This window comes from Sander lucioperca, chromosome 18 (genome assembly GCF_008315115.2).
Source record: "Sander lucioperca isolate FBNREF2018 chromosome 18, SLUC_FBN_1.2, whole genome shotgun sequence".
Classification (NCBI taxonomy): Eukaryota; Metazoa; Chordata; class Actinopteri; order Perciformes; family Percidae; genus Sander; species Sander lucioperca.
The window spans coordinates 24,627,698-24,647,251 of record NC_050190.1 but is presented as its reverse complement, the minus strand read 5'-3'; the positions used below and the strand labels follow the sequence as shown (position 1 = coordinate 24,647,251).

The window sequence follows — 19,554 nt, the reverse complement described above, 5'->3', positions numbered from 1 at the left end:
TGTCGAAAAAAGAGAACAAAAAAGCCATAGTATAGTATTTCGAAAAAAGTCATAATATAGTATATCCAGAAAATTCATAAAGTCATAGTATAGCATGTTGAAAAAAGTGATAAAAAAGCCATAGTATAGTATGTCAAAAACAAAAGCCATAGTATAGTATTTCGAAAAAAGTCATAATATAGTATATCCAGAAAATTCATAAAGTCATAGTATAGCATGTCGAAAAAAGTCAAAAAAAGAGAAAAAAGCCATAGGATAGTATGTCGAAAAAAGCCATAGTATAATAGTGTCAAAAAAAGTGATAAAAAAGCCATAGTATAGTATGTCAAAAAAAGTTTTAAAAAAGCCATAGTATAGTATGACAAAAAAGTGATAAAAAAAGCCATAGTATAGAATGTCAAAAAAAAGTTATAAAAAGCCATAGAATAGTATGTCGAAAAAACGTGATAAAAGAGTCATAGTATAGTACATGTATGTTGAAAAAACTCATAGTACAGTATGTCAAAAAAGTCATAGTATGTCAAAAAAAGTCATAAAAAAGCCATAGCATAGTATGTCAATAAAAGTGATAAAAAGCTATAGTATAGTATGACAAAAAAAGTGATAAAAAACGCTATAGTATAGTATGTCGAAAAAAGAGAACAAAAAAGCCATAGTATAGTCTGTCGAAAAAAGTGATAAAAAAAGCCATAGTATAGTATGTCGGAAAAAGTCAAAGTATAGTATGTTTATAAAAGCCATAGAAAAAGCCATAGTAAAAAAAAAGCCATAGTATAGTATGTCGAAAAAAGTTATAAAAAAGCCATAGTATAGTATGTCGAAAAAAGTTATAAAAAAGCCATAGTATAGTATGTCGAAAAAAAAGCCATAGTATAGTATTTCGAAAAAAGTCATAATATAGTATATCTAGAAAATTCATAAAGTCATAGTATAGCATGTCGAAAAAAGTGATAAAAAAGCCATAGTATAGTATGTCGAAAAAAGTCAAAGCATAGTATGTTTATAAAAGCCATAGTATAGTATGTCAAAAAAAGTGATAAAAAAGCCATAGTATAGTATGTCAGAAAACGTGATTAAACTCATAGTATAGTATGTCGAAAAAATTATAAAAGAGTCGAAAAAAGAGAAAAAAAGCCATAGCATAGTATGTCAATAAAAGTGATAAAATACCATAGTATAGTATGATGAAAAAAGTCATAGTATAGTATGTCGAAAAAAGTGCTAAAATGCCATAGTATAGTATGACAAAAAAATGATAAAAAAGTTAAAAAAAAAGAAACACAGTATAGTATGTCGAAAAAGGCCATAGTATAGTATGTTGAAAAAAGAGAAAAAAAAAGTCATAGTATAGTACGTCGATAAAAGTCATAGTATAGTATGTCGAAAAACGCGATAAAAAGCCATAGTATAGTATGTCAAAAAAGTCATAGTATAGTATGTCAATAAGTCATAGTATAGTATGTTAAAAAAAAAAAGAGAAAAAAAGCCATAGTATAGTATGTCGAAAAAAGTGATAAAAAAAATGCCATAGTATAGTATTTTGAAAAAAAAGCCATAGTATAGTACGTCGATAAAAGTCATAGTTTAGTATGTCGGAAAACGTGATTAAAACTCATAGTATACTATGTCGAAAAAATTATAAAAGAGTCGAAAAAAGAGAAAAAAAGCCATAGTATAGTATGTCGAAAAAAGTTATAAAAAAGCCATAGAATAGTATGTTGAAAAAAAGCTATAGTATAGTATTTTGAAAAAAGTCATAGTATAGTATAATATGTCAAAAAAGTGATAAAAAACCCCACAGTGTATTATGTTGATAAAAGCCATAGTATAGTATGTCGAAAAAAGTCATAAAAAGTCACAGTATAGTATGTTGAAAAAAGAGGAAAAACGCCATAGCATAGTATGTCAAAAAAAGTGATAAAAAGCCATAGTATAGTATGTCAAAAAACGTGACAAAAAATAAAGTAGTATAGTATGTCGAAAAAATGATAAAAGAGTCGAAAAAAGAGAAAAAAAGTCATAGTATAGTATGTCGAAAAAAGTGATAAAAAAGCCATAGTATGTAAAGAAAAAAAGGTAAAAAAAAAAAAAAACAGTATAGTACTTCGATAAAAGTCATAGTATAGTATGTCAAAAAAAGTGATAAAAAATGCCATAGTATAGTATGTTGAAAAAAGAGAAAAAAGCCATAGTATAGTATGTCGAAAAAAGTGATAAAAAGCCATAGTATAGTTCGTCAATAAAAGTCATAGTATAGTATGTCGGAAAACGTGATTAAAACTCATACTATAGTATGTTCAAAAAATTATAAAAAAGTCGAAAAAAGAGAAAAAAAGCCATAGTATAGTATGTCGAAAAAAGTCATAGTATAGTATGTAATATATAATGTCAAAAAACGTGATAAAAACTCATAGTATGTTGAAAAAAGTCATAGTATGTCAAAAAAAGTAAAAAAAAAACAAACCACAGTATAGTATGTTGAAAAACGAGAAAAAAAGCCATAGTATAGTATAGCCATAGTATAGTGTGCCAAAAAAAGTGATAGAAAAAGCCATAGCATAGTATGTTGATAAAAGTCATAGTATAGTATGTCGAAAAAATTATTAAGAGTCGAAAAAAGAGAAAAAAAGCCATAGTATAGTATGTCAAAAAAGTCATAGTATAGTATGTCAATAAGTCATAGTATAGTATGTTAAAAAAAAAGAGAAAAAAAGCCATAGTATAGTATGTCGAAAAAAGTGATAAAAAAAATGCCATAGTATAGTATTTTGAAAAAAAAGCCATAGTATAGTACGTCGATAAAAGTCATAGTTTAGTATGTCGGAAAACGTGATTAAAACTCATAGTATACTATGTCGAAAAAATTATAAAAGAGTCGAAAAAAGAGAAAAAAAGCCATAGTATAGTATGTCGAAAAAAGTTATAAAAAAGCCATAGAATAGTATGTTGAAAAAAAGCTATAGTATAGTATTTTGAAAAAAGTCATAGTATAGTATAGTATGTCGAAAAAAGTTATAAAAAAGCCATAGAATAGTATGTTGAAAAAAAGCTATAGTATAGCATTTTGAAAAAAGTCATAGTATAGTATAGTATGTCAAAAAAGTGATAAAAAACCCCACAGTGTATTATGTTGATAAAAGCCATAGTATAGTATGTCGAAAAAAGTCATAAAAAGTCACAGTATAGTATGTTGAAAAAAGAGGAAAAACGCCATAGCATAGTATGTCAAAAAACGTGACAAAAAAATAAAGTAGTATAGTATGTCGAAAAAATGATAAAAGAGTCGAAAAAAGAGAAAAAAAGTCATAGTATAGTATGTCGAAAAAAGTGATAAAAAAGCCATAGTATGTAAAGAAAAAAAGGTAAAAAAAAAAAAAAACAGTATAGTACTTCGATAAAAGTCATAGTATAGTATGTCAAAAAAAGTGATAAAAAAGAGAACAAAAAAGCCATAGTATAGTCTGTCGAAAAAAGTGATAAAAAAAGCCATAGTATAGTATTTCGAAAAAAGTGATACAAAAAAACCACAGTATAGTATGTTGATAAAAGCCATAGTATCGTATGTCGAAAAAAGTTTTAAAAAGCCATAGTATATAATGTCAAAAAACGTGATAAAAACTCATAGTATAGAATGTCGAAAAAAGTCATAGTATGTCAAAAAAAGTAAAAAAAAAAAAAAAACACAGTAAAATATGTCGATAAAAGTCATAGTATAGTATGTCGAAAAAATTGATAAAAAAAGTCACAGTATAGTATGTTGAAAAAAGAGAAAAAAAGCCATAGTATAGTATAGCCATAGTATAGTGTGCCAAAAAAAGTGATAAAAAAAGCCATAGCATAGTATGTTGATAAAAGTCATAGTATAGTATGTCGAAAAAATTATTAAGAGTTGAAAAAAGAGAAAAAAAAGCCATAGTATAGTATGTTGAAAAAAGTCATAGTATAGTATGTCAAACAAGTTATAAAAAAAGCCATAGTATAGTATGTGGAAAAACGTGACAAAAAAATAAAGTAGTATAGTATGTCGAAAAAATGATAAAAGAGTCGAAAAAAGAGAAAAAAAGTCATAGTATAGTATGTCGAAAAAAGTGATAAAAAAGCCATAGTATGTAAAGAAAAAAAGGTAAAAAAAAAAAAAAACAGTATAGTACTTCGATAAAAGTCATAGTATAGTATGTCAAAAAAAGTGATAAAAAAGAGAACAAAAAAGCCATAGTATAGTCTGTCGAAAAAAGTGATAAAAAAAGCCATAGTATAGTATTTCGAAAAAAGTGATACAAAAAAACCACAGTATAGTATGTTGATAAAAGCCATAGTATCGTATGTCGAAAAAAGTTTTAAAAAGCCATAGTATATAATGTCAAAAAACGTGATAAAAACTCATAGTATAGAATGTCGAAAAAAGTCATAGTATGTCAAAAAAAGTAAAAAAAAAAAAAAAACACAGTAAAATATGTCGATAAAAGTCATAGTATAGTATGTCGAAAAAATTGATAAAAAAAGTCACAGTATAGTATGTTGAAAAAAGAGAAAAAAAGCCATAGTATAGTATAGCCATAGTATAGTGTGCCAAAAAAAGTGATAAAAAAAGCCATAGCATAGTATGTTGATAAAAGTCATAGTATAGTATGTCGAAAAAATTATTAAGAGTTGAAAAAAGAGAAAAAAAAGCCATAGTATAGTATGTTGAAAAAAGTCATAGTATAGTATGTCAAACAAGTTATAAAAAAAGCCATAGTATAGTATGTGGAAAAAAGAGAAAAAGCGCCATAATATAGTATGTGGAAAAAAGAGAAAAAAAGCCATAGTATAGTATGTTGAAAAAAGTCGTAGCATGTCAAAAAAGTTATAAAAAATCCATAGCATAGTATGTCGAAAAAAGAGAAAAAAAGTCATAGTATGTTAACGTCGAAAAAAGTCAAAAGAATAAAGTCACAGTATAGTATGTTGAAAAAAGTCGCAAAAAAAAGTCATAGTATAATATGTCGAAAAAAGTCAGTATAATATGCCAAAAAAGTTGAATAAAAGTCATGGTATAGTATGTTAAAAAAATTCATAAAAAGTCGTAAAAAAGTAGGTTGAATAAAGCTGAAAAAAGTCATAGTATAGTATGTCGAAAAAAGTCATGGTAGCACAATGGTGCTCATAACTTTATGAACCCATGCTAAAGTTGACTAAAAAGAGGAATAAAAAGTTATCTTTTGGATTTTTTGGAAAAATCCAACCTTTAAGGACACCAATTTTCTTTGTGAATGAACAATGTATTGTAAATAAATAAATGTTCTTCCTTAAAATATAGGGGGCATAAGTATACACACCCCTATGTTAAATTCACATAGAGGCAGGCAGATTTTTATTTTTAAAGGCCAGTTATTTCATGGATCCAGGATCCCTTGGCCTTTGGAATTAAAATAGCTCCACATCACATCACATTCACCATTCACCATACCTAGAGATTGGCATGGTTTTATTTCAGTTAGCCTAATAGCTGGTTTGATTTGCATTGAGAGATGATTTTATGGAAAGTACCCCATGCCAATCTCTAGGTATGGTGAAGGGTATGTGATGATGTGGGGCTATTTCAATTCCAAGGGAACTTTATCAGGATGCATAGTATCCTGGACCCATAAATAACTATAAAATAAATAATGTAGGAAGAAAGCCAACAGGACAGCAGACAGTTTCATCGTCTTGCTATTACTCTCTACCACATACATATTTTATGTGATATACTGTATGTTATACTTCATCCCTAAATTCTAACTTTTTAATACAATTTCTTCTTTTTTTTTTCTACTTTACTATGGCTTTTTTTTTTTTTTTTTTTTATAAATACTATGGCTTTATATCACTTTTCTCGAAATACTATACTATGGCTTTTTATCACTTTTTTCAACATACTATTCTATGGCTTTTTTATCCCTTTTTTTTTTTTTTAAATACTATGGCTTTTTTTTGTATGTGTGTATACATACATATATCATTTCTTACTCTTTATTATGCATCCATCATCCCTTTCCCGTTTTTTTTTAGCTATTTGTACTGCTTTAGCAGCTTTCCATGCTTAATCAAGTCTTATTTACGGATTTCTTCTTAATTCAAGCCTAAAAATGTTCCACATCTTTCATTCATTGTAAATTATTTTCATACTTTTTGACCTTGTTGTTACGCAATTATGCACGAAATCCAGTTTAGCTTTAGCAATTTAGCTTCTCCTCAGCATTCACAAGCATTTTCTGCAGGAAATGCATTTTCTAGTTTAAAAAATTGTTCCAGGCTCAAATGGGTGATTAAGAACAAGTACATTATTTGTATTATATTTTGCTGATAATACTTGAATTTGAATGCTGAACTTGAGTATTTTTAAACTGTTGCATTGATGATTTTACTAAATCAGACTACTTCTTCCACCCCTGTTGTTGACTGAACGTTCATCTTTGATTAGTCGCACTGGGAATCAATTACAGCTGTTAAATGATAAACGTATGTTATTTGGCTAAATACATAAAATATATTTCTCACCTGTGAATTCTGATATGAGTCTGCAGAGTGCTTTTGGCTGAAAAACACTTTCCACAAATCTCACAAGTAAAAGGCTTCTCACCTGTAAGAATAATATACATGTCATTAAGTGCTTCCACTTTTACAGATATCAGTTTCACAGCAATATTACTTTTATTAGCTTGTCTGACTTTACCTGTGTGAGTTCTCAGGTGCTTTTTCAGCTGAGCTGTGTCCATAAACTTGTGATGACACTTAGCACATTCTGGTAATGATTTGCCTATAATTAAAAGACAAGAATAAAGAATATATTATTCAGCCTTTAGAGGGACTAGGTTAGAATTAACCTGCTGCTGTTGAAGTGATGTAATTCTCACCTGTATGAACTCTGTAATGGCTATGAAGCTGCCTCTTCTGAGTGAACGTCTTTCCACATTTATCACAGCTGAAGGATTTGTCTTCTAAGGATGCAGGTAAAGAGAAATTATTTATAGTAGAGCAGTAGAGAACAAGACACTGATAGATCATAGACTTTGATGATTAACGGGAATACATTTTAAAAATGAAAACAGAGTCATCACTGTTAATTTGTTTTAATTTCCAATCTTATTAAATGGGCTGTACACGACATTCAGAACATTAATATAGCGGCAAACAAATATTTGCTATGTAAAAAAAGATAGTGGAAAAATGCGACCTGAGCAGAGAATAAAGTCACACTCCCTCTGCGTGTGTTGTAACATGAGCTTCTCTGTGCTTTGTTTTGGTAGCTGGTCCGGCCACGTGTGCATATTGGGGTATCGGGGAACTGTGTTTTTTTTCAGTTTTTCAAGTACAGTCCCTTAAAGAATTTAATATTTATGTACATTTATGATGGATGCATTAAAAAGGTGAGAAAATAGCACTCATCAGAAAATAATATACACAGGGTGTAAATAGGGGTGGGACAAAATACCAATGCAGCAATATATCCTTGTCCTTTATGCGATACCATAATTGATATGCTGGCGCGAAATATCACCTGCTGCGTGCTGTTTTTGACGTGATTTTTTTTTACGTCAACCTTTGTTGTTTGGCCGTTTAGTTTTATTCACAATATTTTTATATCCAATATCCAAACTGCTTCAAAATCCAAACCCCAAGTTCACTGGGTACCCAAGGGCGGGCTGGCAGGCAGGCGGACACACACACACACACACACACACACACACACACACACACACACACACACACACACCTTCGTCAGATCCTACCTTTATGGAGGTTCATGTGCTCTTGTAGGGAGTGTTTGGTGGAGAGCGCTTTGGAGCAGACGATGCAGACAAATGGCTTTTCTCCAGTGTGCATGCGCTGGTGAACCAGCAAAGTATGCTTCTGGGTAAAACCCTTTCCACAAACCAGGCACTGAAAAGGCTTCTCTCCTTGGGGGAAAAAACCCAATGAAATACAGTAAGGTGTGCTGGTGTATATCTGTATATATACACAGGTAGTTAGTGTGTCATCACCTGCAGAGTAGCAACATTGGGGTTCAGCACTTCAAGTATGTACCGGTACTATACTAGGACTTCTTTTTTTTTAATTGCATGCTATATTATAAAATGTTTTAGACTTTTTGTGACATACTATACTTTTCTAAAATGTTACCATGACATGTTATATACTATACTATGATTTTTAATTACTTTTAATGGCATTTTGATGGCAAACTGTACTGTGACTTCTTTGTTTTATGACATTTTTAAGACATATTATTATACTATGACTTTTTTATGAAAATGAAAGGGAAAGTATTAAAATGTTCTGGCGATGATTAAAATATAATAATGCATTTCATGTCACGTTGAGAGGCCACACAAAATATTTTTTTACCATTTATTTAAATTTATTTTATCGTTATTAATACATATTGTGTGTATATGTTTATACTTATATTGTTTATATTCTTTTTATCCTTCTTATATTTGAATGTGTGACATGCTCCAACAACACCATGACAAATTCCTCGTATGTGCAACGTACTTGGCAATAAAGCCCTTTCTGATTCTGATTCTGAAATGTATCTGAGGGCTGCACAGAAACTTTGCCTTAAATCATAACTCACAAGGCAGATTACCTGTATGAGTCCTCTGGTGAATCTTTAAAAAGAGGTGATTTTTGAATACTTTGCCACAGTCCTCACAGTGGGCCTCAGTGTTGGGGTATTTCCTTTTCCTGCCTTTCTTCCCAGGCTCTTTGCTTACTGCTGTGTCGCTGACCACCTTGTAGCTCTTGTATTTCACCGGTGGCCTGATTTTGCGTTTGCTCTGCCGGCTGTGGTGGGCTTCTGGCTTGTAATCTGCATTGTCTTTAGCTTGTGACTCAGTTACTGCATCATCACAGTCCGTATCTCCAACCAGTCCCCCCTCTGAGCTATCACATGGTGCACTTGTCCCCTCCAACTCTGTTTCAAGTTCTTTTTTCTTTGGCCGTCCTCTTTTGCGTTTCGGCTGATCTGGCACCTGGGTTATGTCAGCCTTTACCTCCTCGCCTCTAACCACTGCAGCAGAGTGTGTGAGTTCATTGAGCACCTTGACAAGATCGTTTACCTCCATAACATGAGCCGTGGCCAGAAGCTGCTCAGTGGCGCTCTCCTCTACAGACACCTGGGCGCTGTAGATGAACTCCAACACTGCTGCAAACATCGCAGCTGCCATGCCATCCAGCCGGTAGGTCGACTGACTGATCTGATCTTCTGCCATGAACATGAGGGAGAAGTACTCGCTGCTTGCTGCCAGCAGGGCTTTGTGCGCCTTGAAGTGCACGTCTTCCACAACAAGAGTGATGTCGCACAGTAGGTCTCTTTTCCTGAGCTTGTCGAATTTGCTCAGGATGCTCTGCTTATGTGAATCTGAATGGAGGGCCATGAGTGATGAGGTCCTAGCTGTTGCGTTCTGAGACATCTTCCCTTCAAACCAATCCCTTCTGTTCCTGCAGGCAATGAAAATCAACTCTCAGTTAAAACAGGGTTACAGTGCAAAAGACTGAGAGAAAGAAAAATAAGTACATTACTTTTACAACTTTTAGTTCTACTTAATCAATGCATTGCCATTTAAAAAAATGATGTGAAAACAAAGCAAATAGCCTAATCTTGTTTAAGGGCTGGAACAAATAAGTATGGATGTAGTTTATTTAGTGCTGCAATGATCATGATCAGTTGGTAGATCAACGGAAAATGGTTCAACAATTTTGATAATCCATTTACCATTTTAAGTTAATTTAAAAAGTGATATCCTTTTCTATGTTTTGTATCATTATAAAGTAATTATCTTTGGGTTTTAACAACTGTGTTACAGTTTGTGTTCAGTATGGCAACTGCTCTGCCTACGACCAAAAAGCACTGCAGAGGGTGGTGAAAACTGCCCAACGCATCATCGGTTCCTCACTCCCCTCCATCAATGCCATCCAGGGCAAGCGATGCTTGCGTAAGGCGCGCAGTATCATCAAAGACTGTTCTCACCCCAACCACAGCCTGTTCACCCCACTCCCCTCCGGGAGGTGTCTCAGGTCTCCTCACACCCAAACCAGCAGGTTCAGAGGAAGCTTCTTTCCTGCGGCTGTCACCCTACTGAACTCTAGCTCTGCATCCCGGTGACAACTAACCACCTAAGCCCCCAAACCCCCTATCCACCCATAGTATCCTATTTATTTATTTACAAATGTACATACTGTAACTACACTTATACATAGCCATATTCTACTGCTCTTCATGCTATTCATCCTGCACATGCACTTATTCTCACTACTCTTATGTTACGGTTTCTAAACTACAATGGTACTGTTAACACACTGCACATAGCTGTATATACTGTACATATCTGTCTATATGGTTCATACTGAATATCCATATTTTATTCTGTTTTTCTTATAATACACTGCATTTATCTATATTATTTTTTCCTACTATTATAATGTTACTGCTGCTACATTGCACATATCTGTACATGTTGTTCATACATTGTTCATATTACATAGCCATATTTATTCCACTCTTATAAGGTAACTGCTAATACACTGCACACATAACTCTAAACCACCTTCTGTTAACCAACTGTACACTACCGTCTACACTGCACCATATTTCTTGTCCTGTCTATACTTGAATATCAAATTGCACTTTTTCTGCTCTTTTTGCACTTCTGGTTGGACGCAAACTGCATTTCGTTGTCTTTGTACTTGTACTCTGCACAATGACAATAGAGTTGAATCTAATCTAATCTAATCTAGACTGTTGGTTGGAAAATACAAGAGATACAAAAGTATGGACATTTCTCACAGTTTATAGACTAAATAATTACTTTATTATTTTGAAAAATAATCAGATTAATTGATAATGAAAACTGTAGTCTATCAGTGTCATAGTTAAAATGCCCTTAATGAGTCAAAGGAATGTCATCAAATTGCTTATCTGATCTGAACGGTTTAAACCCAAATTAAAAAAAAAACATTTAAAAAAAAGAACAGTCACATTTCTGAAAAGCTGAAAACAGTGTGTTTGGCATTTTTTCCTCATAAAAATGACAAACGATTGATAGTCAAAACTGTCAACGGGCGGATTGATCAATTGGTTTCAGCTTGCAACCATACAATATTGTAATGTACATGACATCTTTATTTAAGTGTCGCTTATTATTATAAATATTATGTTATTTATATTTTTTATTTATGTTTTGTTAAGAAATACAAGTCTCTTAGCTATAGGCTATTCATGACAGATTTTGTTCTATGTTGTTCATTCTACAAAGTGAGATCATTTTGGGGTCATATTGCCCTATAGGGGTTGAATAACAAAAGTATAGTGAATAAGAAAATTAAGCTCCACAAAATGAAAGAGGAAAAAAATACTAATTAAGGGGATCTTATTCAACAAACAAGGAAATGAGGTAACCAAAACAGGAAAATGTCTATTCCATCAACTCCTTTTGATAAATGATCTGATAATGTCATCTGACCTGTAATAAGACATACTCTGGCAACTACATCCAAGAGAATAAGAACATGTATTTTTATTCATCATTGGGCTTTGTTTTTATTTAAGAACTATGCCTACATCCACCCTCTTTACTACTCTGTAATTAAAAAATGACTTGTTAACAATGCCTTTGGTGTGTTTTTTTTATAATTATTCCCATCCTGTTACACTAAAAAATCTACCTACATTAAGTAGCAGCCTAGCAACAAGCCCATTACATCAAACAGAATGTGAAAATGTCTTTTCATTGAATTTTAAACAACTAATTCCATCCTGTTTCACTGTAATGTGACATATGACAAAAATATGACCTGTAGTACGTAGCACCCTGCCTTTGGCAACTACTACAGCAATCAGAATGAGGAAATGTACTTTTGTTGATTTTTGGTGAATATTTTAATCTTTTAATTGCATACTGTTTCACTGTAATGTGACATATGACAAAAATATGAACTGTAGTACGTAGCACCCTGCCTTTGGCAACTACTACAGCAATCAGAATGAGAAAATGTACTTTTGTTGATTTTTGGTGAATATTTTAAACTTTTAATTCCATCCTGTTTCACTATAATGTGACATATGACAAAAATATGACCTGTAGTAACTAGCAGACCGCCATTAGCTACTACTACAGTAATCAGAATTACAAAAGATGATTTTTGGTGATTTCTTTCCTGAAAGAATCCCATAAGTCTATATGTCACCAGCCTGAGCACTGTAATTTGTAGACGGTCCCTAACTCAGCCAACAGCCGGAACGTAGATTGAAGTGCTGTTTTCGCTCGTAAATCGGTAGCAACCATACAGTCTATGGTAGCAACGAGAAATACCAGTCATTTTTTTTGATACAGTGTCCTAAACTGTCCTCAACATACTACACTCGTAATGTAGTGGAATTTTATTGAAGAAACTGAATCGGGGGTAAGTCGAAAACGAATATCCGGCGAATATCAAACCTGCTGCTAACTTATACCCGCTTAGGCTATATCTTCCACAACTTAGTACTGCGGTCAAGCCAGCCGACACTCGGATCTCCGTGGTCAAATCAGCCGACACTAAACTTGTAATGCGCTCTTATTCCGGCACGCGTGGTAAATGCATTCAAACGGCCCAGATCGAGTAGCGAAGTTGGCGAGATGATGCACATTGGACTACTTCCGGTTTTCAAAATAAGATGTTAATACAACGTACATATGAAAACTAGTAATGGATTATATTCACCAGAAGTAAAATATATGTAACCTGTGTCTGTCCTTTATACAAAAAAAATGAGTGAATTGTGAAAGGAATGTATAGTTTGAGTTTACAAGAATACAACAATAATTCCAGACTGATTTATTTCAGGGGACACCTCTGACTACACCCATATTTAAAATCAGGCAATTAAACGGTATCAATTTGGAGATTTTTGGAAGCAAAGTCCCGTACTTCTGCTGTGAAATGACTAAAAAAATTAATTTGGAGGTGCTATAAAAAGACTTTGGTCCATAGTTCCAGGCAATGACTGACATATTTGAGTACAGGGCATCACTTAATACGGTCATACTGAAAATCAAACATTTTTACTGTATAATTTTGGAGATTTCTGGAAGCAAAGTCCCATACTTCTGCTGTGAAATGACTAAAAAATTAATTTGGAGGTGCTATAAAAAGACTTTGGTCCATAGTTCCAGGCAATGACTGACATATTTGAGTACAGGGCATCACTTAATACTGTCATACTGAAAATCAAACAATTTTACTGTATAATTTTGGAGATTTCTGGAAGCAAAGTCCCTTACAGCTGCTGTGAAATGACTCAAAATGTGAATTTGGAGGTGCTATAAAAAGACTTTGGTCCATAGTTCCAGGCAATGACTGACATATTTGTGTACAGGGCATCACTTAATACGGTCATACTGAAAATCAAACATTTTTACTGTATAATTTTGGAGATTTCTGGAAGCAAAGTCCCATACTTCTGCTGTGAAATGACTCAAAATGTGAATTTGGAGGTGCTATAAAAAGACTTTGGTCCATAGTTCCAGGCAATGACTGACATATTTGTGTACAGGGCATCACTTAATACTGTCATACTGAAAATCAAACAATTTTACTGTATAATTTTGAAGATTTCTGGAAGCAAAGTCCCATACTTCTGCTGTGAAATGACTAAAAAAATTAATTTGGAGGTGCTATAAAAAGACTTTGGTCCATAGTTCCAGGCAATGACTGACATATTTGAGTACAGGGCATCACTTAATACTGTCATACTTTAAATCAAACAATTTTACAGCAGAAGTATGGGACTTTGCTTCCAGAAATCTCCAAAATTATACAGTAAAAATGTTTGATTTTCAGTATGACAGTATTAAGTGATGCCCTGTACTCAAATATGTCAGTCATTCCCTGGAACTATGGACCAAAGTCTTTTTATAGCACCTCCAGTTTCATATTTTGAGTCATTTTACAGCAGAAGTATGGGACTTTGCTTCCAGAAATCTTCAAAATTATACAGTAAAATTGTTTGATTTTCAGTATGACAGTATTAAGTGATGCCCTGTACTCAAATATGTCAGTCATTGCCTGGAACTATGGACCAAAGTCTTTTTATAGCACCTCCAAATTCACATTTTGAGTCATTTCACAGCAGAAGTATGGGACTTTGCTTCCAGAAATCTCCAAAATTATACAGTAAAAATGTTTGATTTTCAGTATGACAGTATTAAGTGATGCCCTGTACACAAATATGTCAGTCATTGCCTGGAACTATGGACCAAAGTCTTTTTATAGCACCTCCAAATTCACATTTTTAGTCATTTCACAGCAGAAGTATGGGACTTTGCTTCCAGAAATCTCCAAAATTATACAGTAAAAATGTTTGATTTTCAGTATGACAGTATTAAGTGATGCCCTGTACACAAATATGTCAGTCATTGCCTGGAACTATGGACCAAAGTCTTTTTATAGCACCTCCAAATTCACATTTTGAGTCATTTCACAGCAGAAGTATGGGACTTTGCTTCCAGAAATCTCCAAAATTATACAGTAAAAATGTTTGATTTTCAGTATGACAGTATTAAGTGATGCCCTGTACACAAATATGTCAGTCATTGCCTGGAACTATGGACCAAAGTCTTTTTATAGCACCTCCAAATTCACATTTTGAGTCATTTCACAGCAGCTGTAAGGGACTTTGCTTCCAGAAATCTCCAAAATTATACAGTAAAATTGTTTGATTTTCAGTATGACAGTATTAAGTGATGCCCTGTACTCAAATATGTCAGTCATTGCCTGGAACTATGGACCAAAGTCTTTTTATAGCACCTCCAAATTAATTTTTTTAGTCATTTCACAGCAGAAGTATGGGACTTTGCTTCCAGAAATCTCCAAAATTATACAGTAAAAATGTTTGATTTTCAGTATGACCGTATTAAGTGATGCCCTGTACTCAAATATGTCAGTCATTGCCTGGAACTATGGACCAAAGTCTTTTTATAGCACCTCCAAATTAATTTTTTTAGTCATTTCACAGCAGAAGTACGGGACTTTGCTTCCAAAAATCTCCAAATTGATACCGTTTAATTGCCTGATTTTAAATATGGGTGTAGTCAGAGGTGTCCCCTGAAATAAATCAGTCTGGAATTATTGTTGTATTCTTGTAAACTCAAACTATACATTCCTTTCACAATTCACTCATTTTTTTTGTATAAAGGACAGACACAGGTTACATATATTTTACTTCTGGTGAATATAATCCATTACTAGTTTTCATATGTACGTTGTATTAACATCTTATTTTGAAAACCGGAAGTAGTCCAATGTGCATCATCTCGCCAACTTCGCTACTCGATCTGGGCCGTTTGAATGCATTTACCACGCGTGCCGGAATAAGAGCGCATTACAAGTTTAGTGTCGGCTGATTTGACCACGGAGATCCGAGTGTCGGCTGGCTTGACCGCAGTAACTTAGTGCATGGTTTCTACAAGTATGTTGTACCTATACCGTTACCACATTCACATACCACAAAGTTTACTTGCTAGTGTTTGGTCTCGAAAACACACTCTACCCTCTTACAGATCAACGCTCCAGTGATGTGAACAACTTGAAGGGGTTGAAGGGGGGACACCATGGGGTTATTAGCACGCTGTGGAGGAAGGTCTGGCAATGCGAGACTACAAGCAGGCTAACTTGCATGGTCTCAAACAATGCATCCGGCTGCTAGCCAGAAGAAGGCCAAAGCTAGCAGAAATAGCAAAGTGTGCGCCTAAAATAATGTTTTAGTCTAACTACATGTCAGTAATGTTTCTGTTTGTGAGAGGACCCAAACAGCATAACCGCACAAACCGCGGTGTAATTCAAAATAGTGAGCTTTTAGGACCTTACCTTCTACCATCGTTGGACGGACGGCGTGAATGTGAGTTGCTTATCGCGAGAGGTGTGATTCTGACGGGATTTAGGCAAATGATCTATGCTCTATGCTGTGGACCAAACATGCTCCTTCTCTGTAAACTGACTGCATGAATTACGTTTTATAAATCACTTTTTACGTTTATTGCGTGAAACAGAAACAAGTGCCTATACTTGTTTTCGGAGATTCCTTTAAAACGTTAACACACGGCTAGTTAAGAGTAAATTATCTGAGCAAACGGGCCATTTTTATACAGTGGATATTTATATAATCGTTCTCACCGCTAAACGGACTTTCTTTAGGACCTGCACGTCGTTCAAAGACAGAATAAACAAACAGTCCTCAGTAATAGCAGGCTATCGTGGTTATTATCGTGGATATTACAGGTGGTAGAAGAAAGAGTTTTTACACTGGCTGCATTTTTCTTTAGTTAGACACTTTGTCAGCCGCAAAGTTACTAAAAACTGTTTGAATACGATGAAATGATGTACACATTAGAGTAAATGGTTGGTACAGCATGTAGTTGATTTTGTCCATGATATATTGCACTAAATATATACCATTATTGCACGTTATATCCTATTATATGCGAGTTGAGTTGTGATGATAATAATTCCGATAGTCCATCGGACTCCGGAGAGAATAGAAGCAGAGAGAGGGAGAGGGAGAGAGAGAGAGAGAGAGAGAGAGGGAGAGGGGGTCACCTTCACTTAAAATGGCTGTCTGCACTATAACATTATTTGTACTATACATGAGTATTTCCATTTTCTTTTGTAATGCTACTTTAAAATTGAGTTATCAGTGCATATTAGAATATTACAAATGATAAATGAGCTAATGCATTGGTAGGCTACAAATGATAACTGTCCAGCAATATATAAATATTAGCTCCATCACCAACTGCAACATTAAGTGTTTCTTTACACGTTTATGCATCAATAAGATTGTAATAAAAGGGCAAGAGAAAATAACTGAAATCAGCCAATGCTGCCTTTATGCTTGTGGATAATTGTTGAATAGAAACTTCAACAAAAATGACCCAATTGTACATCAAATGAAAACTCTCTAAACTTCAAATCACACAAGATTAAAAATACTGGACCAAACTGCAGCGCTGATAGCTTCTATATATGGCTGTGTGAGCTTCTCTGGCCCGCTTTACAATGTCTGTTATGTAATGCATTGTTACAATGCAGTAGGTTTTTGTGTTAGTGATCTTTGGACAGTCCGTTAAGGTGGGGGTTAGGGCTAGTAGTTGTGAATTAACTTTCAGTCATAACAAAAGTCGTCTTGCAGCAATCAAGCAACATCTGACATATAGTAATTCTCTACCTCCAGTTTGAGAAGCAGGCCTGTCCAGGATGAAAAGTGTTCGAGTCGTGGTGGTGGGAGCAGGTGTGATCGGCTTCTCCACTGCGGTCTGCATCGCCGAGGCTCTTCCTTTCTGCTCCGTTACTCTGCTGGCTGAGAAGTTCAGCCCAGACACCACCAGTGATGGAGCTGCTGGGATCCTGTTTGCAGCAGAGTTTCCAGGTATGCAACAATCTCCCTCTAAGACAATGCATTCGACTAACTGTAATGTGTCATATTTTAAAATGTCATGCAGACACAGTACACAATTTTACCAGGGTGAACATTATTTCTAATGCAAATAATAAATTCATCATTCATCCACATCCTTCATATGTACATATGCACACATTAGTTTTGCATGTTGAAGACGACTGATTTGACCCCATTTCTCCATCAGATATTCCCATGGAAAGACAAAAACGCTGGTTCAAGTACAGCTTTAATCACCTGTTGGCCATTGCTCAATCCAAACACTCACCGGAAGCTGGAGTAATGCTGACCTCTGGGTAGCAAATGTTATATAGGTCTAGAAAGATGGGCTATGTCACTATTAAAATATATCTCTTTGCATCCAGTGATTTGTGTTTTGATTTTTCTTTCCAGCTGGCAAATTTTCAGGGACATTCCAGCTGATAAGAAGCCCTTCTGGTCAGAGTTTGTGATCGGCTTTCGAGTCATGACTGACAGTGAATTAAAAAGATTTCCAGATCACACGTTTGGCCAGGCGTTCACCACCATAAAATGTGAATGTTCCAGCTACCTGCCGTGGCTCGAGAAGAGGTTTGTCCTCTATGTTAAACTCTTATGGTCATGTCAAAGGTGTTGGCTCATTAGTATTTTTATTTTTTTATTTTTTCCATTACGTTTTAAATACCAACAAACTCAAATCATTTACAAATAATTGCAGTTCAATTTGTATTTTGAGTCCACTGATGTGAACAGTCGAATACAGTCTTTATAACAACATAAACTCTGTTTTGTAAAGTTTCAGAAAAGCTGGAGGCCAAGTGGAACAGAGGAAACTCGACAGTCTTGAGGAATTAATCAACAGCTATGACATCATTGTCAACTGCTCTGGTCTGGGCTCCAAAACACTGGTGGGTGACAACAAGGTGTACCCGGTCAGAGGCCAGGTCCTCAAGGTGGAGGCCCCCTGGCTGAAGCACTTCATCAGAGATGGAGACGGAAAGACCTACATCTACCCCGGCATACACAGCGTCACTGTGGGTGGCACCAGGCAGGAGGGGGACTGGCGACTACAAGCGGACGAAGGGGACACAAAAGGCATCCTGGAGCGCTGCAGCGAGCTGGAGCTGTCCATCAGCAAAGCTAAAGTTCTCAGCGAGTGGGTGGGTCTGAGGCCGAGCAGGAGGAACCCGAGGGTGGAGAAGGAGCTGGTGTGGCTGCAGGGTCGCAGGATGCCTGTGGTCCACAACTACGGCCACGGAGGCTGGGGAGTCACCCTCGCCTGGGGTACTGCCCTGGAAGCACTGGGGCTGGTCAGGCAGTGTCTTCATGAAACGCCGCTACAGGCTAATCTTTGAACTCAGTCTGCCACTAAATCCTACTTTTACTGCCTATAACACTTACCTTACAATAATAACACAGGGTAAAATGGATGTAAAAATCATACATTTTGATTAACAATTGTTGGGACTGGTAATGAAAGAATGTTATAACAAATACTGATTTTTAAATTAGGCCTACTAAAAAAATTAAACTGCCTTTGAGTGAAGAGATCTGCTGTCAGAGAGATGAACTTAATTCAAACATACCAACATTACATTATGTGTAAGTAGAACATTAATTAAAAGCCTTGTTAGCATTTTCACAATATAAATATATATATATATAAAAGAAACCTTTATTACTTAAATTAATGAACAGGAAAATACTGTAATAGTTTACTGAGGTGAAATAAACAGCTCATGTTAACATCTAAGGCAAATGCTGGGTGGAATGCAACTGTTCAACCGATAAATTGCTAAACTGTCTGTCATCACTGTGTAAATTATACCTCTGTGCATTAAAACTGCTGATAGTTTACTGTATCAACCATAGATATTACATTATGATATCTTAATATTTTCAAGTGCTTCATTAATTGCTATCACTACTTGCAGTTGAATTACATGGATATCAACTTTTTTTCCCCCACAAAGTACTGTATATATACAGTCAATCCAACTAATATACACTTAAAACAGTTTGGAAATGTTGAGTTACAGTAAATCAAGCAATGAATCATTTATTAACAAAGGCTTTGTTTGATGCAAAATAAACGGCCGGTCGATGCTTCTTGT

The 19,554-nt window shown here is 34.6% G+C and overlaps 2 protein-coding genes across 9 annotated transcripts in view; one reads left to right on the top strand and one right to left on the bottom strand.

The window, feature by feature from the left end:
• Positions 1-15,981, bottom strand: part of zbtb24 (zinc finger and BTB domain containing 24) — a 26,434-nt gene extending 10,453 nt beyond the window's left edge. For 3 of the 4 annotated variants that reach the window (XR_004106834.2, XR_004106833.2, XM_031309968.2), the window contains exons 1-6: positions 15,874-15,981; positions 8,615-9,468; positions 7,755-7,922; positions 6,879-6,962; positions 6,698-6,781; positions 6,523-6,604 (exon numbers count right to left, since the gene is read on the bottom strand). Coding sequence is in view for 2 of the 4 variants with exons in the window: in XM_031309968.2 (XP_031165828.1) it covers positions 6,523-6,604; positions 6,698-6,781; positions 6,879-6,962; positions 7,755-7,922; positions 8,615-9,440 (1,244 nt within the window). In the remaining 2 variants the exon portion in view is untranslated. Of the gene's footprint in view, positions 1-6,522; positions 6,605-6,697; positions 6,782-6,878; positions 6,963-7,754; positions 7,923-8,614; positions 9,469-15,564; positions 15,654-15,873 lie in introns of those variants that run through there. The other variant, XM_031309969.2, reaches the window with a different exon arrangement.
• Positions 12,328-19,554, top strand: ddo (D-aspartate oxidase). Of its 5 annotated transcripts, none has more exons than XM_031309975.2 (5): positions 12,328-12,429; positions 17,237-17,431; positions 17,649-17,757; positions 17,855-18,031; positions 18,237-19,554. In XM_031309975.2, exons 2-5 carry the CDS (start codon positions 17,260-17,262, stop codon positions 18,793-18,795), a joined length of 1,017 nt encoding a protein of 338 aa, XP_031165835.1. In that variant the 5' UTR covers positions 12,328-12,429; positions 17,237-17,259; the 3' UTR covers positions 18,796-19,554. The 5 variants fall into 5 exon arrangements, with proteins under 5 accessions (XP_031165835.1, XP_031165836.1, XP_031165834.1 ...); XM_031309976.2 differs by lacking the exon at positions 12,328-12,429 and adding an exon at positions 15,211-15,475; XM_031309974.2 differs by lacking the exon at positions 12,328-12,429 and adding an exon at positions 15,859-15,904.